General features: G+C 37.1%; 1 protein-coding gene across 18 annotated transcripts in view; it reads right to left on the reverse strand.

Annotated features, from left to right (window-relative positions):
- The window catches only part of FSTL5 (follistatin like 5), a 386298-nt gene that overhangs the window by 236232 nt on the left and 127746 nt on the right, over positions 1–22320 (reverse strand). For 17 of the 18 annotated variants that reach the window (XM_069013600.1, XM_069013606.1, XM_069013602.1 and 14 more), the window contains one exon: positions 15394–15532. In XM_069013600.1, coding sequence (XP_068869701.1) covers positions 15394–15532 — 139 coding nt within the window. Of the gene's footprint in view, positions 1–15393; positions 15533–20351; positions 20400–22320 lie in introns of those variants that run through there. The other variant, XM_069013614.1, reaches the window with a different exon arrangement.

Genomic DNA, 22320 nt, shown 5'->3' on the forward strand with positions numbered 1-22320 from the left:
CCAAGAAGGTACAAAGCTATTTATAGGAAAGACCAGAGCTGATCTGTAAAAGTAATTGACGTTCTAGGACTAAGACAATACATCAACCATTTAAGAAACAGTAAAGCCTATTTCTTAGCCCCATTTAAATATGTATCTTGTGAATTTTCCGTTTTTGAAAGAAAATTAGTGTTTGTAAACCTTGGATGTTGCACATAGAAACATTCTGACTTCCACTTAATTCTGTGTTCTTTAAAAGAGAAACTACATGACTGTATTGTATCTAGAACCTCACTTACCACTGTGCCTGAATCATCTGCTAAGGATCTGGGTGTGTGTCTGCCAGAGTGGGCTACTGATAAAAGAAGAGGAGCCCTATTTTGTCTTTGGAAAACTCAGACAAAGCCTCCTTTGCTATGCTGGTTCTATTTAAAAAGTAGCTGCTGAATTAATCAAATTCCTAGAATAAACAAAGTACTAATTAGTGTAAAGCATATGGTAGATTGTCCTTGACATGTGGCAAAAATTTAAATAATTTGATAAACATAAACCATTAATTACAGAAGCTGATGAAAAAGGGAGTGCAAAGTTATTTGCTTTTTTTACATTTTTTAATGAAAAGTTATCATTAGTCATATAATAGAATATAGTGAAAATGCAGAAAATCAGTTTTGCGTTCATTATCTTTAAGGCTAATTCTGCATTGGGGTACTACATCACAAATAATAATTATTATTATTATTATAATAATGGAATAATTGTTATTAAAGAAAATATTTCTTTAAGAGAGGTAACAAAATAGTTATTATTGTTAAAACTTGTACAAGCTATAGTAGCTGAATTAACAATATATTCACTTAAATTAATACAGCAACTTTAATTACAAGAAATCTGAATTACAAATGTACGGAAACTTTTTATTCATGGGTGAAATAGCAGCATGGTCACAGCCAGGGAGTACAAGCACACATACTGCAAAAAGCAATCTGATATACTATTCTCAGACCCAATTTGATCAATGACATTAGGCTGAAGATTTGTGTTTCAAAGAAGTTTTACAGAATCAAACTTCAGTACAGTCTTAGCAACTGCAGTACAATTGCAATTTAAACTAAAAATGCATGCAAAGCAGAAGCAATGACATTTACATTTGTAAAGCTATTCTGTTAAGCAGCAGTAAGCAATGCCTTGCTTCCTATGGTAAGGAAGAAAGAATGTGCAAAAAGTGAACCATTTTCCTCTTGCTCTTGTCAGAACACTATTTACTGCAGAAAGCTTTTTAGTTCAATGTTTGCAGCAGGATTCCTGAACTGGTATTCTGCATACACAGCCCAGTCTTCTTAGAGATTGCCACCATTTATAGCAGCAAATTCTGAGAAAATAATATGCCACAGGTTATTCTTGTATTGATTAAGGCATCGCATGAATATAAGATTGTGTGAAGGAAACAAGATGTGAAGCAAGGTTGCTAGGCAAAAATAAGGTAATATATTAAGCTGTTGAAGTTTTCAGAATTAATGGCATTCCCAGGAATACTGCTAAATATTACAGTCTTAAGAGTAAGTCTTACAGGCCTGGGGAGGAAAAATGATGAAGTCTTGAATTCGTGAATCCATATGAAAGCAACCCAACAGTATTTGGGGAGCCTGGATACAAGAGTGAAATATTTGTCATTAAAACCAAAACTGTGGTGATGCGATGTTTTTATTGTATTTTGTATACTCTTTGTACCCTAATGGCTCCTCCCTACCTTCCCCACTTCTACTCCCGGTTGGTCTGTCCCAGATCCAAGCCGCTCCCAAAAATGGTCATCCCCTCCCCTTGTTCTGGCTCCTTCCCTATCAATCACCCAAACCCCTCCCGGAGTTCTGGACTGTTCTGTGCCTATCACCAAAGCCCTCCCTAATTATTCTTATATGGTCCCTGTCAATCCCCCGAGACCCTGCCCCGTCGGATAACTCCCCTCTTGGAAATCCCCTAAACCTTGATGCCCCATTGGAGCATGTGACCCCCTTTCCCTCCACCCCTTGAGACTATTGGTCCGCAGGAATGTCTATTCCTGTCCATATCCCTCCCCCAAAGACCCCTATTGGCCCCGTCGGGCCATCCCCGTTGTAACGCATCCCGTTACGAGTTGTTGCACAGATCTGATCTGTGCTTGTGGTTCTTGGACTCCCTTTGGGCAGTAAACCTGGAACTGTATCCAAAGGCAAGCCTCCCCAGAACTCTTTATCTTTCCCTTCCTCGAGGGCTGCTGGCTGCTACAGTGCCTGTGAGCCTTTGCTGCCCTGGGTGGAGCAGAGGCTTCAGAGGAGCAGCCTTAAAGCTCCGTGCCTCCAGCTGCTCCCCACTGCTGCCGCACACCGCTGGAGCCAGCCTGGGCAGTGGACAGCAGCGGTCACTGAGACACAAAACCAAACCAACCACAGAGATGGGAAGGGTGAACTGTGAAATACGCTGATTCGGTTCTTGCTTTGCTGATTTAGATCCCTGAGGAACATGAAGAACAGCCATGGTAGACCCAGGAAGCTGAGTTTGAAGCAGTTCTCTGTGTGCAGATTACAATCCCTTAAAAGCAAAGGGGAAGCAGAGAAGAAATAAAGATCTGAAAAAGCTCAACATCATCTTGTCTATGTCTACTACTCTGAAGGAAAACTATCTCTAGACCAGGCTTCAACAAAGTGTGTGATTTCTAGGGACAAAAAGTGGACAGGAGAAGTTCTACACAAAGATCCACAGGTTTTTTCAATTCAGTCCTGTCTGACATAAAAGCAAATAACCTAGATGGTTGCAAGGGCATATATTATTCTTAAAGGTAGCCTTTGTGCTCAAGGAGAAACAGTTCTGGGCTAAAGTTACTGTTTAAATTCCAATGTTCTTCAGTACCAACTGAATTTAAGCAGATTCCTGCTCACAACACAGTAACACTGTTTATATCTCATGTATGCACCATGTATTGCATTCTACAAAACAACATTTCTTTTTTAAAATAGGCAGAGTCAGTCAGATTAGTACATTTTCAAAGCAACAATTCCTTCTGGAAGGATTGTTCATGATTCATATAGACACATTTCCAAAGCAATGCTGCCTAGTGTAAAAAGACCTGCTTGCAGCAGGCTGCACATAGCTCCCAAGACAAATAAGCACCCTATAGGACCTATAATCCCTGATCACTCTTGCAGTTGAAAGGCAGCTGAGAAATAGTTTTGAGTTTTATATTTAAATTGAAGTATTCTTATTTCACTAAATCATTGGGGTTTAACAGTACTATAAAATTGTTGTTGTTTTTTGTTTTGTTGGGGTTTTTTTGTTTGTTTCCAGTATAAGAGCTTGTCCAAGAGGAACCCTAATGATTCTACAGGCCCAATGAAACTGTAGTGAACTATGGGGAATTATAAAGAGGTACATGAATAATGACTTCACAGAAGTAATTACTATTTGTGCATATTTTGCATTAAACTTCATATGCTCAGACACTCAGTGCAGTATTACTTTCCCATGCATAGACAGCATGAGATGTATTTTCTTCAAGACTACCAAGAAAGAAATGCAGTAACACAGGACAGTTGATGAGGTGCTAGAGATGAATATACTTATCTGATATAGCTCATATAAGCTGATATAAGCTAATCATATTCAGTGTAAATACACATTTATTTTGCAATTAATCTGAGAACACTCTAGATTTGAATAGGCAAAGAAGGGGGAAGAGATCTCCAAGAAGCAACACTTTAGCATGCTGAATTATCACTGGAAATTGTAGGATACGTTATTTAATGGGTATTCTATTATCTTTCCCCTTACATGAGTACCTAAAGCTCCAGGTACCCTCACAATTACTGAACAGTAGTATATTTCCTGACAATATACTGCTAGTTAAAAAAAAAAGCAAGCCAGTGCAGAGGGATCTTAGCCACAGAATTCCAAATGACATTAATGGCAGTAATTTGCCTATTCAATCCCTATTCGTTTTTCTTTTTAAATTTCAGAGGTGGTTTTAAGTGTAATTTTCTAAAACCACATAACGTATTTTGCTTTTTATTATTCAGTCTGTCTGAGGCTCACTCAGATCTTATTTTTCCTCTTGGCAAATTTTTGTACAGATAGATGAAAATCTGCAGGAAGAATGACAATTAGAGGGTATAGACATGAGAGCATAAACATCAATTACCTTCTTATAATCCAGGAATGCAAGTAGTATTTAGTCTGCACTAAGACATAATTACGGGTAAAATTGTAGTCTTTCTACAAGTATTGATTAAAACCAGTATGCTGAGGCATTGCTAGGAATAACAGGTTCTTTCTGCCATTCATTTTATAAGGGCAGATAAAGTAGTGTAGCAAAGGAAAAGGAAAGTTCATGATATGAATATTAATCAATTGCACCTGCCCTTTTGTAAAGTGTTAAACTCTGTATTTGAGGAACACATTCATTTCAACCAGAGATTTGATGAAAGGTTATATCGTGTTACCCACCGTGTGACATTTAGGAAACTAGAAAGTAAAATTAGGATTGTATTTTCCTCTACTGAATCTCAGAAAATTCAGGATTAACTCAGTATTTGATTGGTGAATTTCAATTTATTTTTCAAAATGAACTATGAAGTGCAGCTATATACTCTGCAGATACACTAACAATTGGTTACAGTTTTCCTACTGTGTAATAGGCAATGCACTGTAAAGTTTTGAGTTATTTTCTCCTGGCATTCATGCTGGAAACAATTAGCTTGAAAAAAAGAGTTCACAGAGAGCTGAAATAACAATCCAGTAAATAGCTGAAGTTCTAATCTAATTGATAATATTGTATTTTTAATTATAGTGTATTTATATATATATATATTTATATATATATAAATTATAGTGTACATATATATATATATGAAGACATCTACTTTTCTTCCCTGCCTTTGACTGATACAAGCAAACACCAATAAAATAGTTTGTTAGGAATAGTAAACTACAAATAATGTCTTGCAAATACTTCCTTGTACCAAACCAATCACTTTGATTGTATTCCATCTAAGGATGGAGTAGGTCCCAAGAAGCAGTCACTGGCAAAACAAGACAGATGTATCCAAATGGTAAGCTCTGTACTTTGCTAATAATAAACCATCAAAAAATTTTTTTGAAAATATGAAGGTGTAGAAAATATGTGAAGATTCAGTAAATTCTTTGAAAGGCATGCTTCACTATGCCCCACTTAGAGGAAGAATGAAGGAATAACGAAATAAATAGGTGACCTTTATATGGAAAGTCAGACTGACCAATGCAGTGGTTTCTCAGACCTTTATAAAAATGCCACAAACTATGTGTTGCAGTGGGATTAGTCTTTTACAGTTTTGGGGATCATCTGCTTGCAATACAGTAGTTACTGTTAATTTCAGAATTGTAGCATCAAATTATGTAATACCAAATAATGACACATATACCAACAAGTTGAATACATTCCATTAAGATGATGTAATATTAGTGCTTTGTTACTTGCATTGATGTACGACAATAATCCACAGGTAATAATAATAGAAAGCAATGGCATTTTCATGAAACGTTAGTGAAATGAAAATTCCACTGATGCCTCAAGAGAGTGATAGGCCTTACTTGTCCCTAGAAAATAGACTTGAGTTATAAGCTGCTTATTAGAGTTACATAACCAAAGTTATAAGCAATGCAATAAACAAATGACTAATAATTTTTCTTAGATTTGTTTTCATTGGAAGAAGGGGCCCAGAATAAGCTTGTTAGATTTTTCTTACTTCAAATAATATTTTGTTAGAATGCATCGGGCAGGGGAATTCAATTTCATGAAGTTGTTTGATAGAATTGACAATGAACATTAAGCAGATGCTATTAACATTATGCAATGTTTCAGAAATATTTATGGCTATTAAACTCACTTCACATGAACATACTGTTCATACACTGCATTGTTTATACATTGTGTTCATTTATATAAATAGTATAAATGCAGTTGAGTGTAGTTAACCAAGCACGTTAAATGGAAACTTTCAGTTTTTTGTAATTTTTTAAAAGATATGTCAAGTAAAACAAAAATCTCTTACTCATCTCTTGCATCTCATGAGACCCCACCTCAAGTTCTGTGTTCAGCTCTGGGATCCCCAGCATACGTACATGGACCTGCTGGAGAGAGTTCAGGAGAGGCCCGCAAAGATGCTCAGAGGACTGATGCACCTCTCCCATGAAGACAGGCTGAGAGACCTGGGGTTCTTCAGCCCGCAGAAAAATCTTTCAGATACCTTCAAGGCCAAACCATTCTATGATTCTGTGAGCAATTTTAATGAAGTCAAATAGCAACATTTTTGTATTAGTAAAGTTTGGGAGAGCTTTGTTTTGAATGTTATGTGTTAGGCATAAAGCTTCTGTGTTCTTAGCACTATGGTTATTTAACCATAGCTGTATCAACGCGTAACAATAAGAAAAAAGATGTAATTAGACATCTTTTAATTAGGCTGTCATTAAGCTCTCCATTTTCTTTGTGTCAGGCCTAAGCACAGAAACCAAAACCTTTAATGCTTTCAATGGGTATTCTATCCTTTAGCCTCAAATTTTGAAAGGAGACTGGGGTTTTTTGTGGTTTTAACTAATGCTGTCGTTTGGGTTTTCTTCATAATGGAAAATAAATCTGAAATTGAAAGACATCACATTCCCTTAGCTCATGGTTGAAGGGATTTGAGAATTCTGATGAGTGTAGTGTTCTTGTCTGGTATGATTTACCATGAAATCAGTTATCAGGAACAAATACAGTGCCCTAAGCTGGACTACGTATATGATCCCACCAGCAATTATAAAAGAGAAAAAAATAACATGTCATAACAACTACTGTAATCTAGCAGTCACCTTACCCAGAACTGAAGGCATCTTAAGGTAAACATAGCCTATTTCAGTAAGTTCACAAGATAAGAGGACTTTCTTACTGTTATTTTGCTCTATAAACAATGGAGATGAAGCCACAGAGTTTTCCAGTTACAAAATTCTCAAAAGGAAAGGCTGCTGAAGAAAGCCAAATTGAATACACCTAAACCTAATGTACGTAAACACAGATCAATGCTTCTTACCATGGCTCCTTGCAAAGATTTCAAATGAAAAAATTTAAACTGTTCACAAAAATAAATGCTAAAAAATTTCTTAGATATTGTGATAGCAAATATTTTTACTGCAAGATAACAAAAGTCATGTTCACATGAAGTACAGATGGGTTGTTTAACCTGACATCTTGGTAACACAAAATCAGAACAGTGGCTACTGTAAAAGAAAAAAATAAAAAGGTATAGTAGTATATCATTAAATATGATTTTTATCTAAAAAGTACCAGATTTGTGCTCCCACTGCATATCACACACCCAGTAAAATTATCACAGTTCAAAATGACAACTGAAAACATAGTTAGAAAAAAGTAAGCAATGAAGAAGAGGTAAAACTAGTGATATATTTTCCCAGTACTAAAAGGAGACAATTTATTCTGAACTTGTTTTTCTACCACACAAAGTATAGGAATAAAAGTATAAAAGATGTTTTAAAATATGGATATTGAAAAGAAACATGGATGCAAGACCCAACCTAACTGATGCCAATTTAAGAGGAATCTAACAGTGCACAAATATTTTAATTTGATTGTATAATAAAGCCCAGTGTTCTTTTTCTTTCTTTCTTTTATTGCTGTATACCAATGCTCCATTCCCTCAGCTGGGAATACATCACCAAATAGATGCACAGTATACTAATGTTTAAAATGATAATGGGTTGACACTGGCTGGATGGCAGCACCCACCAAAGCTGCTCTATCACTCCCCTCCTCAAGTGGACAGCAGCGAGAAAATATAATGAAAGGTTCATGAGTTGAGATAAGGACTGGGAGAGATCACTCACCAAATACTGGCACAGGTGTAACAGATTAGAATTAGAGATATTAACTGAATTTATTTCTAAGAAAATCAGAGCAGTATAATGAGAAGTAAAATAAGACCTTAAAAACACCTTCCCCCACTCTTCCCTTCTTCCCGAGTTCTACCTCTTCCACCACAGAAGCGCAGGGAGATGGGGAATGAGGGTTTCGGCCAGTTCATCACACACTGTTCCTGCCATTGCTCACAGAGAGGAGCCCTTCCCCTGCTCTAGTATGGGGTCCCTCCCCTGGGAGACAGTCCTTCAATGAAGCTGTCCAAACTGAATCCATCCCTTCTGCAACAGTTCTCCTCATAATGCTGCTGTTGGAACATGGGTCACTCTTCCACAGGGTGCAGTCCGTCAGGCACTGCCTGCTCAACGTGGGTTCCCCATGGGGTCACGAGTCCCACCAGGAAACTTATTCCAGCATGGGCTCCTCTCTCCATGGGCCTGCAGGTCCTTGCCAGCCTCCTTTCAGGCATCCACCTGATTGGGTGTGGGTCTCCTTCACGGGCTGCAGGTGGATCTCTCCATCCTCATGGTCCTCCATGGGGCCACTGCTGCTTGACCATGGTCTGCACCAGAGGCTGAAGGAGAATCGCTGCTAGGGCACCTGGAACACCTCCTCCCCCTCCTTCTGATCAGACACTGGTGTCTGCAGAGCTGTTCCTCTCCCATATTCTCTCCCCACTGTTCACTTAATCCAGTTATATCTGCACAATAACTTTTCTTCCTTCTTGAATATGTTATCACAGGGGTTACCACCATTTCTGATTGGCTCAGCCTTGGCCAGCAGTGGGTCTGTCCTGGACCTGGCTGGCACTGGCTGTGATCATGAAGGAAGCCTCTGGCAGCTTCTCAGAGAAGCCATCCCTGCAGCCCCGCTGCTATGAAAACCACGTCATGCTAACCCAACACAAAAGCAAATGCTTAAACTACATAATTATTTTTATTTAAAAACAGAATTTAAGTAGCTAATTAGAATCAGAGGTGAAAAATAAACTGTAAGCTAAATTGATCATTATTTAGTTAAAAATTAGAAAAAAAATAGTCTGGGGTACAGCCCAGTTTGTCTACATACCAAGAAAACTATTATACATCATGTTTATTATTTAATATAAGTTTAATATAAGTTTTATTTTGATTTTTACTTATTACTTCTCACATTATAAGCATTTTCTATGCTATAGGACGTTACTTTCATTTTAACAAACCAAGATAATAAAGGTTAATATAGATAATAAAAGTCTACATCTTCTAGGTAATAAATATAGGTATTAAATCCATGAGGAAAATGCCTGAGAAAAAGAAGCAATGGAAAAAAATAAAATAAAGCATTTCTCTGATAGGAAAAAAAATAAAGAGATAGAATTAAATTACAGAGTAGTCTTGAGGACCTGAAGAGTTAAGAGGCAACAAGGAAGCCATGGAAAAGAGCCAGATCTCATAAACACACAGTTCAAGTATCTGTCCTCTTTCATGATCTTGGAAATACAAACTGCACAAATTTAAACAGGAGCAAATCACCTCATGTAATATATCAAACAAATCTCTCCTGGCTTTGTTTTGCTATTACTGCAATTGCAATTTGTGAGGACAATTTGCTATCATAATAGAATATGAAAAAACATGCTTATCAAGAATCTGAAATGATAGCTGATATACACTGGGTTTGCACTGAATCCCAAACACCAGAAAGGTAAGAAAACATTTCTTATCTATTCACAGGATAACTGGAAATCCTCTTCCTAGGATTCAATCTGAGAAGGCCAAGCTGACTACTGAAGAAGGTAATTACATTGCCTCCCTATACCACTATGTTATGTTTTATCCTTTGTTGCCAACCTGGAAAGTGAAATTAAAAAAACAATGTTAATCAAAAGGTAGATAATACATGTGAATTTCATCATCCCTCAAAATATTTGGTTGAGAATAATCTTTTCCACAGTGATGACGTTCAGTAACAGGAAGAAAAAAGAAAGGCACATCAAGAGGTTCAGCCCAATAATTAAGATGCACCTTTGCTCCCTGACTAGCCCTCTTGATCTGACTACAAGTTTATACAAGTTTATAGACAGGCATTGCTAATAAGTATCAGTAGGCATCTTGAAAGCAGGGATCAGCCTTGCCTTAATTCCAGACTTTGGTACTCCACCCTCCAGTGACTGACTAGCCTGGAAGAAAGATTATAGAAGAAATTTTACAGGGAGATTTTAGAAGCAACTTTCGTAAGATGTAAAAAATGCTTTGAGCATGTAGTGAGACATAGCAAAAATAAAATGTTTAATTGATATTAGCTTGTTAATGCACAATGATTGTAATGGGATTTAAAGAAAAAAATTACTCGTGCCTTTTTAATGCTACTGCCCACAGGAAAAATCAGATTAGAATGCAGAATTCCCTCCCTCTCCTGAGAAAAGGAAAATAAAATTAAACAAACAAACCAACAAAAAACCAAAGACTTCTTGACTACACTTAGAGATTAAAAAACTAAAACTGAGTCTTGCTACTTCTAATCCTGGAATTTGCATAGGACATAGATACTGTGCTCACAGAACCTCAGAAGGAAGAAAATTCTCATGTTACTTTAGAGCTGAGAGAAGCACTGATGTGACCAGGAAAAGTTCTGTTCTTACTCCTCAGAATTCACTGCTCATCTTCAATAGATTTTTTTCCCTTCTCTCTCCCTAGGACAGAGGATTTTAGAGGATCCCATTTTATGACTTCTCAGATCCTGCAAGCAAACAGATTTTCCAGATAGACACGGTGAACTGTAAATCTTCAGGTTGTCTAGAGACCAGACAACACAGGGAAAGCCCAGGCTAGTTTTGAATCCTGGAATACTACTTTCTGTGCATTTCTTTCTTGGCCATGACACCCTAAATGATAATAAAATCATTGAGCACTCAGCCTGTCTATATTTTACAGGTGTTTCAGTGCTGTTAGCTGAGGGAGAACATTTTATAAGTTTTAGGCAAAAACCTAAAAGTAATACATGGGGTTTTTTTCTGTGCTTTGTGCTTATGTATTCCAATTTGCTTTTAATAACCGGGAACAGAAGCTTACGTTTTTCTCTTGCTTTGTTTAATTCAGACAAAGTCTGCTTAAAAATTTCTAAACTGGATCTAATGCTAATGTAACCTAAACCCCTCAAAACTAACCTAGTCCTGAGCCCTAATTTAATGTGAATCAGGGTTGAACTGATTAATTTAGCAGCAAACAGCAACAGTGAGAAGGGAAGAAGAAAAAGGGACAGAGGCAGGTTTTTTACAGGAAGTTAAAAGCAGTATTTTAGTCTGGAGAAATATCACAGACAAGAGTGAGGGCTGCACATCTGAGTCACTTCCCCTTAGCCCTTTGGTAAAACAAGACAAAACCAGGACAAGGCTGGAAAGAAGTTTGAATCAACAGATCAGCAGAAGCCAGTGAAAGCTGGCACGTCCCCTTTGCTGTAACCTCTGTGCACTCCCGCTCAGCTGGACAACAGAAGCTCTTTTCTGACGGAGTATCCTGCACAGACCCGGACACAGGCCAAGGCTAAGGCTGAGGCTCAGGCTGAACTCTGACTTCCCGGGATTCTCCCCTCTCTCTGTTCCCAGGTTCCCCCGAGCCCACCCCTGCCTATGCTGTCAGGGCAGTGGTTGCTCTCAGTGAGGGGTTAGCCCTGAATTTTGGGAACATGATTGTCCTAACCTCGAAAGTTCAGAATTGGGCCTAAGTAAAAGGAGTCCAGGGGACAAGGACTAAATTACACCTTTACCAACTGTCCCTTTAGACTAAAACTGAACTGCTCCCCACCCGTGATGAGATCATTAACAACGAGGCACTGTCAGCAGTATGATTCCCTGCTAAACCATGTGAATCACCTGGCTTGCCAAGGTGGGTTGTGCATGCATGTGTTAGATACGCAGAGTTGGCATGCCCTGGAGTATACATATGGATGTACAGGCTATATTCCATATTTCTTAGCGTCTGACAGAGAATCAGCAGCCAACAGTTCCCATTCTGTTGGCTGCCGCCTGCCTGTTTATACCTGGAAATCTCAGAGCATACAGTCTTTCACTGAAGACATTGCATAAACATTGGTCTCTGTCAAAGGCATACAAATTACAAGAAGAAAATTCATTAGGATGCTAAAAATACTTCCTAGCAATATCAGGTGGGAACCTAGGTATTAACAAATTGCTCACAATACTTCAGCAGCAATGCAAGAAGACTCCCAAATGGAAAGTACCTTACAAACTCTTCCAGTGTTATGACAAATGAAGAACCAAGGATTACCTGGCTTAACAAGAAATTCACATGCTGTTCAGACACAGCCTGGTACTTTTCAGCATAACCCCATAAATGTAAGCCGTGGCAGTTAAACAAGGGTAGGGGACTGGAAACAAAACTTTGAGGAGTGCTTTGTAATATTCTTTCTCAGTTCTGGTTCAAGAGAACTCATCTCTTACTGGTTTTGAATAGTTCATATATAAACAATGCAGTCAAACATTTGATCTTCATTGCCATTAAAATGGCCATGATAATGAACATTACTATAATTATGTATCATAATGAAATACAGAATCAAAGAATGTTAGGACCTTTGGAAGTCACCTTGTTGTATCTTCCTGCTCAAGCATGGTCACCTGCAACAGGTTGTCCCAGACCATGTGCAGACTGTTTTTAAATGTCTGCAAAGATGAAGACTTAACAAGCACTCTGGGCAATCTGTTCCAGTGCTGAGTCACCCTCAAAGTAAAATAATGCTTCTTTATGCATAATTTTTTTCCCTATTTGTAAAGTTTTTTTCCATAGCAATGCTATTCTTATGCTTTCAGATAATCATATATATAGATTAAATTCCTACTTGTAATTTCTATTCATGAGAAGCTAAAATCGTTCATAATCCCTTTTAAAACAACAAAAGCTTTATGATATGAATGCCTGTTTTCACCACAAACACAATCATTATTTGAAGAGAGTACCTAAGTACCAACAGGATTGTTTTTCCCTGCATGTTGACATTTAAGGTTGCTCTTGTTGGACTATTGTTCAAGTTAGATAAATTCCCCTTTATGAGAGCAACAGTGATTAATATATATATATTTTTTAATCTTTGCACACATAAACTTGCATACATATTGCCTGATCAAAGGAAATATAACTGCATATATTCATTATCATCTGTTTGTAGTAAGTATTCTATTGGCATAACTTAATCTAAGCACTCGATTTATTAAGTGTTTGATTGAAGCAGAAAGTTTCTTTTACCATATTTACATTTTGAGTATCCATATCCATGCCAAAGCTGGTTTTAAAAATTGACTTTAGAAAAGTTTTACATTCCTAGCTTTTTGATACAAACATATATCCATAATACCAAAAGCTGAGCTATACTAAAACTTTTTTTTATCTAGACATATTGCATAGGAAAAACCCCACCCTATTTTTCAATATATTGTTTTATATCAAGTTTTAATTACTTTTATCTTGTTTGCACATCTGTGTGATTCCCCCAATATTAAACTTGAAAAGTTTATGACAACCTATTCCAAGAATTATATGACAGTTACCAGTACATTAAAAGTATAATTAAGACAACATAAACCAACATATGAATAGTTCCACATACATTCATTAAGATCAGAGAACATCTAACCTCAGAAAATAATACTAATCATACCCCATATTCTGTCCTTCATTGTTCTTACAGTCTTCATGGTTTTGTGTTGGGGTTTTTTTGTACACGTGATTTCTCTCTCACATGATTCATTCCATGGTTTCATTACTAGTCTCTCTCTTCCTTCTAGATTTCAAAGAACCTTTCTTGTGCTATTTTATTTTATTTTGCTTACAGCTGTCAAATGGAAATAAAGTGATGAGACAAAGTTTTGATAATACTCAGCATAAAAAACCTGTGTGCTGATACAGTTATGTATTTCTCTGACTGTGTCCTGATTTAGTCTTTATTCTGATTGAGAACATTCCATAGTGGATGCATAATTGTATAATTTTAAGATTTTATTTTCCATCTGTTAAGAAACTTCTTGTATTTAATCTACACAGCATACAAAATATTTGCTAATAGGCAATTTTACTTGTTTGAGAACTCACACTGTCAATGCCTCTTTATATGACGAGATTGGGTCTTTTTTTTTAAACTGAGGACCAAAAAGAAGTATCTTTCATACTTTATAAAAGGTATTGAGAAATAAAACTAGCAGTATCTTGAAACATTAATAGAAACTAACATTTAGACTTTCTGGCTATAATTAGACCTTTTACTTGTAGCACAAAAATTTAGAAGGGTGAAAAGAATTTTTTTTTTATCTCTGCTTGACTGTAGGTCTTAAGGCACTTCAGATGCTGTTTCCACGACTATCATGCCAAGAAGAAATTAAGTTGATCAGATCTATGCTAACTTTAGACAGCCCATGGAAATATTACAGCCCTCTTCCTTGTTTCACAGAACCACCACAGAAGCTTCCCTTTCAGCAACCAGAAGAAGAGCAGGACTTGTTAGCTGAGAACTGTTTTAGGAGACCTGGATTCATGACAAAGGAGCAGCAGGTGGGTAAAATTTGAATGGCATGTAGTCGTTGAATATGGGAACCATGTAACTCAGAAAACATCTGCACTATGCCATGGTCCAAAACTCCTAAATTCAGCAAGCACTGGGAACATCTACCTCTTGCAAACAAGTTAACTTCAGCACTATTCTTCTTTGATGGGCAGTTTCCCTGTTCGTTGCTCAGACTGAAATTCACTGAGGACTGGGACAAGTCATTGCCTTAAGCAGATGCTGACAGTTGCTTTAAGAGACAGCCTCTCCTGGCTCTCCCTCTGAGTTTCTGTTGATATAACTAATCTCTAGTTTTTGAAGCTGTTGGGGTTTTTTAGGAGCTCTCCTAAAAAGTTTTTTTGGTTTTTTTTTTCTCTGTTAAAGGAATTTTCCTCCATACATGTTGCTAGGGGAACAAATGGCTGAGTACTTAAGAAAAACAAAGGACGTGGCTGCTCTTTTTGTCTCACCTGGGTGTGTGGGCAGTCGGTCTCGGCATCGCACCTGCCCTGCTCACCGGGAGCCGCCAGCGCCCCTGCCGGCTGCGAGCGGAACTGCACCCGAGGGGAAAGGGCCTGACAGCCGAGAAGGCTGGGACTGGGTTTGTGTTTGCTGTTACTGCCAGAGTTATTGGTGTTTGTTTGACTGGTTATACACATATAGATATATAATAGTAAAGAACTGTTATTCCTATTTCCCACATCTTTGCCTAAAAGCCCTTGATTTCAAAATTATAATAACTCGGAGGGAAGGGGGGTTGCATCTGCCATTCCAAGGGGGGCTCCTGCCTTCCTTAGCAGACACCTGTCTTTCAAACCAAGACAGAAGCTAAAACAGATCTTATGTCATTCTCTTTGAAAAAGTTAATTTCTGAACATTAATAAACACAAAAAAGACAAGGCTGGAGTATACTTTATCCCTTGACCTTGGAAGAAAATCAAGATGTATTAGAGAATAATCCATACCTTGTGTCGTAATCTTATTAGGGGCTGATAGGGCCTGAAGTTGTATCCTTCCTTGACCGGCCACCCATCTGCTCCCAGCAAAATGCATCCAAGAAGTAAAACAGCGGACCAGCACATAAACATCTTTACAGGTCTGTTTCTGTCAAAATAAAATGTACAAGTTCAGAGATGCAATATTACTTTGGCATAAATCATATAATAAAGGTTTACAATACTGATAATCCATTTGTGGACTTGAATAAATATAGTAGATATAGGACAATCTGTCTGGCACAACAGCAAAGAGGAAAAATGGTGGTAGTATCTGGGACAGCAGTATCAATTTGTTGTGCTGAACTGAACATTTTTTATCACTGTTCAATATTCATATGAGGGAGTCACTGAGGAAACAACCAGGAAAAGTCAAAAAAAGAACATTAGAGAAAAGCAGTGGAGAAAAATGAAATACATTTTCTCAGATGAAAGAAAAAAATTATCATCAATCACATGTTCATCAAATTTTCCTTTAAATATGGTCTCTCATGATGCACTATTCACAACCTAAAAGCTTATAATAATCATACTCAGATTTACAGATACATATGGCATGAGAGTTCCCTTATATGGTTCCTAATGGATGTACACATGTACATTTCATAAGCGGTTTCAGAACTTATTAGAGATATGCAATATTTATTATTGATATTCAGCATTTGTGTTGAAACCACCATGTTAAAGAGACAACACAGCAAACTGATCTTCATTACTTCAAGGCACTCCCAAGTCAGTCTGCTTAGTCTATATTATTTAGTCCTGCAATATGGGACAGAGATGAACCACTTTCACACATGAGTGGGTTTTTATTCCCCTTTCTACTTTGCTTTTAGTTCGCTTACCCTGCCAATGTAGAAACCTCTGATAAGATAAACAAGAGTAAGTACAAAACATCATAAGTGTGCCCTAGGAGCCAGATTGTGCATCGAATGTTCGAGTCTTGCCTGACATTTTCTTTTCTATGGGAAATCATCTGAGCATAAAATGTGAACAAATTGGGGATCACTTATTATCCTCTATCATTTACAGTCATGCTCCTGGCAATACTGTTAAACAAACTGTGGATTTGATTCCTATCATTCTTCACATATCAGTAGTCCTCACAGTCACCTGAAGGCAGAGAGACTGAACAGAATTAATTCCTGTGGAGATTTTAAAAGTAGTAAATTCACAGGCTCAGTAACAGGATCCTACTTAAGTCTGATACCCTTCTTTGGGGACTACTCTACCGAATTTGGCAAAACCACATAAAGGTCTGTTTCATTCTCATTCCAGCTGATTTTTCCCAGCCTGCCTTGCCTTCACACTTGTAATTCAAACAAAAGATCGACATTAATACACCATATTACTTTGACATCACTTACCTTTTGTTCCACCAAACCCAATCTCATTCTGGGTCCCCCTATTAATCAAACTTCACATTTCTTCTCATTTATCATTGCTTATTCCAACAGTTTCCACTTCAATTACCTTTCTCTGGTGCTCCAGCTTTTCTAATATACACAGTAGAAGTATCTCTCTTAGGAGAGCTTGCACAGAATACATTAAGCAGAGAATTATTTGAAACACAGAAAACAAGCTCTATTACAGAGAGATATTTTACATAAATAACTTTAGACTTGTTCTTTTACACCTGTTCAGTAACAGGATACTACAGTGCTGATAGGAAATGACACAGTGGAATTTTCTTCTTGGGTTCCTCTCATACTTCCACCAAAACAGAATGGCTGATCAGATGTTCTGGTGGACCTCTGCTATGGGATTATTACAACTGATCTAGCTCACTGACTGGAAACAGCAAAAAAAGACTATTTCAGAACTGTGAGTATTCAAGTCCATTATGGTATGGCATTTTCCTTCACTGATTCTGTGTTAGTTCTCAGTGTCACTGTTACTGGAAAAATAAGTCCATTAAAGAAAAAAAAAAAAAAAAACTAACAAAAGAAATATGAAAAATCAGAATCTTGATTTTTGATCTCAAAGAAAACATCCCTTTATTTGTGTTTTGTTGAATTTTTTTTAAGATATACTTAATTGTTGACTTTCAAGGTCAGAATCAGATTAGTTTAGCACTTGTGCATGCTAAGACTAACTATGCACTGTTGAACTTTTGTCCCCTTTGTGCACTTGTGGAGTATCTCTCTGTACAACGAAAATTTGGTTGGAAAACAGTCATTTCACAGAAGGTTGTAAGAGCAACCACATTGTACCACCCTCCCACAAACTGAATATATTTTAGCCTCATGTGGTGTAAAAGAATAGAGTCCTTATAGTTTTGAAAATTGTTTGACCTTGAAAGGCTTATTCTTTGTACTTTTACAGAAGAAGAGAAAATTATTGCATGCTCAGTTTCTGACTTCATTGCCTGATACTTGGATGAAAACTTACAGCACAAATTTAAAAAGTAAGCTTTTTGGACAGATGCCACCTAAAATCTCAAAAGTATGCAGGGTGTATGCAGTTATTATTTGCCTTTTTAGAATTTAAAATATCCTTTTTTTTTTTTTTGAGTAGCATACATTTTTTACTGAATGTATTGGATATCTTAAATAATTATTTATTTTAAAATTACTACCAAAACCCACAGTTCTCCTTAACACAGTACTATTATGAAATCTCTATTTTATGAAAAATTATGATCTGTCCTAAAGACTTACATTGTTAAAGAGTTGAACTAAGAGCAGGAATAAAAATGACTTTTCAAAGCTTAATTACAACTCCAGATTTTGGTGCTGCATATAGCTGAATAGAAAGAAATAAGGTATCAGGACTATGTATTCATGTTACCTAAAATTGCTTCTTTCGTATTTCTACTTGAAGATGCAGCCCAAATTACAAGCAAAGAAGTTTTTTACTTTTCTTTTAATAGTATATTATCAAGAAATCAGAAATTGTGTTTTGAAAGAATTCTTACACCATGCATCCTGGGCAAAATAACATATTTCTGAACTCAAATTTGCATTAATGATCTAGACCCTGTTTACTCATTAATTATAATCTGGCAGAACTTGATTTTTCAGTGTTTAGATAACATTCTTCAGTATTTTTAACTTCATTAACTACATATTTGCAAAGCAATTGCTTATAGGTTTTTACTATATGTCTACTTTTATTTTTACTGAAGACTGTTGTTTCTTTATATTCATTTAACCATGTCTGGAAATCTGATGAGTTTACTCTCTCTTTAAGCAGACAACAAATGTATCTCTGTGTTTTCTTCCTCTGCACATTTCTCATTTATAGTATAGCTTATAGGTTAAAATGCAAAGAAAAATTTAAAAATTCAAAAACATTCCAGTACATATTTTAATGTATATATATATGATTTCTCTGCCAGTAAACACTGAACTGAAATTCTTAAAATACTACTAGCAATAATTCTGTATCTTCCATCCTATTAATGCAAACAGTTAATTTACAGCTACTCATTGCATGTAAATAATTAGGGCGTGTGGCTATCCCCCCTCCCCCCCCCTTCACTGCACAGAAATAATTAAGGTGCTGGGTTTCTTTCCTCAGTATGCATTAATCCTCTTTTAACAATGAGCTTAATGCACTCTTTTAGCATTAAACTGATCTATGTTGTAGGAGTCTCATGTATTGACTGTCATCCTTAGATTTTCCTCATGAGCTGAGGAGGAATAGAGTGAAGGATGTTGAACAGATAATGGTTGTTTCTTATTTCTCACTGTTCAGTAATTTCTTCAGTACCAAATTTAGATTTTCCTTTCTGATTCTCCGAAAGCTCTGTCATTTCACTTTTTAGCCCATTTCCAGAGCATTCATGAACCTGATGTACTCTGCAGTTGTCTCACTATTGACTTCTTTCCATTTCAGTTACTTCTGAAATTTTTATAAATTATTATTCATAAGAGGATTATTTTATTCTCTGTCAAGTTTGTACCTTAAAACTCCTGGGTGAGGAGCACTGCTGGGAGAGCTACAGCTTCTGAACTGACCGAAGGAATACCTTAGCATATCTCACCCTCATTTAGGTAAGGGAATTGGGACCCTCAAATATTTTTCAGGCTTCTTTTTTTTTAAGCAAAGAAAACTACATGAAAAATTCACAGTTTCCACCACCACCCTGATGATCAGCTAGTCACCCTTGAGTTAGAGACAATTTCTTTTAATTCTTGAGGACATGTAATGCAAACCTATTATCTTGCTTTTCTCTCCTGCTAGCGCTTTTCACACTTGCAAGTCCAATATTTTGTGGAAAACAAATTAAATCCCAGTTCTGACACCTTGCTTATGAATATCTAATAATGATTAATATATTCTACAATAACATAGTGACTGCTTCCTCTCAAAGTTATGATGATTTCTAAATCTTCTCAGAAGTTCAGTGGTAATATTTGTTCTTTGCCTGACTCTTTCTTGTTGGACTAGGAAAGAGGTTGCTACTGTGAGAGTTTAGCAAATATATAATAAGCACTATTTTACCTGTTCCCATGCTGTAATCTTCACTGAGAAGACTGAAATGATATCATCTTTTACACAACCAGTTCCAAATGTGATAATGTGTATTTACAGTGTATTAAAAAAAAAAAAAAATCGAATTAATGTAACCTGGCTTAGCCAGAATTTATATGAAGAGTTAAAACATATACCCAGTTACAAGAATGCCCTATTTTAAATGTATACATACTTTAAATTATTAACTTTCCCATTTTCAAACCTCTTTTTTTTTTCAGGAATTCCTCAGCTATTATGCTCTGTTCTGTGTTGATTAATGGTGACTAGCCAGGTTATGTGGCATTAAGAAGAGAGATATAATTCATTTGAAAATGTAACTATCCACCCCAATAAACTGATCTGATCAACTTAATGCCCCTACAAAGTATAATAAATGAAATTTTAAATACTGGCTCAATCACTGCATTCCTCCTGCCTTTAAAAGAAAAGATACATCAGATATTAACCTGGCATTATTTAAAAGGTCAGCTTCAACATATCAAGGAGGAGTACAGTATGCTCTCAGGAAATGTCAGTCTCTGTCTTTTACATATTATTAATCTGAAAATAAAAATAAGAATAAAATTAATTGTCTATTTTGTGGGGATCAGAAAAAGACCATAAGCTATGTCACCATATTCAGTGTTATTAATAGGTTTATAATACAGCCAGAGTAATAAATATAAACCATGCTTCATTGCCTGTGACTTTGAGGATTTCATTGCATATAATAATGGACACAAATAACCAGCCATGAAAGAATACACTGCTACCATTTCTTAAGATGCTTTTATCTACCCTTATGGTTTCATGGCAGAAAGGTAGACACAAAGAAAGTATTTTCTTGTGTAGAGACTAATATATTGCATTAACTTTGAATGAATAGCAGAAGTTTTAGCTAAAAACATCTTTTCCCATTAGCCTGCTTCTACTCTACCCTAGTGCCCCACATCTTCACACGGAGCCAGCCTTAAAGAAAACTTAGGATAGTTATCTTTACACCAAAAACGGGGTTCTTACAAAGAAATCACAGTATGAGATTTTCTTATGAATGCAGCCATAATCCATATCTAGCAATGTTTCTCCTTGTCAAAATGCAACGTGGAAAGCAGATCACGGGGTCGTGGGGGCAGCTCTCACCCCCACAACTTGCTGACAGCTTTTGAGCACTGCACACTTCATGCTGTCACCTTCCAGTTCTCCTCCAGAAGTGGCAGCCACACTCTGAACCAGAGTTGTTAGGTCACCTTAACTATGTACAGCAGGCTTGGGGCTTGCAACAGTGAAGTTCAGCACTGCCACGGCAGCCAACAGCTCATACATCTGCGTACCAATCTGTTCTGTCTCTCAGCTGAGACTTTATATGGCCGCAGCCACTCACTGTGCAGGCACATGCTCTTCATCCTTCACCCACCAAAAGAGGCTGGCAAGTCATTTTGGAACAGACAGCAATGCTACTGACAGCTCATGTGCTGGAACACGCAGGTTGAGTAATATTTTTTTTAAAAATCTCAGAAAAAGCCCTTGCCACCCCAGATGTATCCTGCCTTCTGCCAACTCCTGCCCATCTCTCCCTCACTCCTTTCCTGATTTAAACTGCAAAACCATCACACTGCACAAGGCAGAGAGTGGAGTGCAGATCCTTGAACTCCTGGTCCTGTACTACTGCACTTGGTCTGTGTGCAGACACTACAAACATGTCAGGTGGCTCCAACGCAGGTACCTCCAGGCACCACCGTGGTGAGCAGCCAGCACCAGGACCAGCTTTCCCCGCCTTTCACTGTTACTCTCTCTTGCTGCCCTCATGCCACTTGCACTGCCAGGTGCTGGTGGGGAGGAGCAGAAGCCCAGGCAGCCCATACCCCCTCTGTGGCAGGATGCAAGATCCATTTGCCCAGGGCTTTTCTAGAAGGACTTCTTTGGAATCAGCTCTAAAGATTTACAGTGGCTCATGTGAACCTGTATACAAGTGGCCTGAGCATGCCAGGGGCGTTTCTGAAAGATCAAAACACCTGAAATGCAGATGCAGCAGAGATGCTTATCTTTGCTGCTAACTTCATGCTCTAATTTGGTCTTATCATTTTCATTTATTTATTTATTTATACAAAGGATGACACCCAAATGTCTTAGCGTTAGTGACCCCGTTAGTAAATAATAATTATATTATTTCATATAATTTCAATGAATTATAATGAAACGATACATGGCAATTTTAAACCTTTCTTATAAGTTCTTCACGTGGTCTCAGAACCATTAGTATTTCAGAAAGAAGAAGAAAATGAGGGTCGTATAGTTCACATATCTCATAAAGAGCTTTTTTTAATGGATTCAAGTTGTGTGTAATGATCTATTTTTTTCCCAAGACTTCAGTATCAACCTCAGGGTGGTTTTAGCATCATTGATATATGCAAGCACTAGTTTGTGGAGGTTACACTG

This window comes from Aphelocoma coerulescens, chromosome 4 (genome assembly GCF_041296385.1).
Source record: "Aphelocoma coerulescens isolate FSJ_1873_10779 chromosome 4, UR_Acoe_1.0, whole genome shotgun sequence".
NCBI classification, from domain to species: domain Eukaryota; kingdom Metazoa; phylum Chordata; class Aves; order Passeriformes; family Corvidae; genus Aphelocoma; species Aphelocoma coerulescens.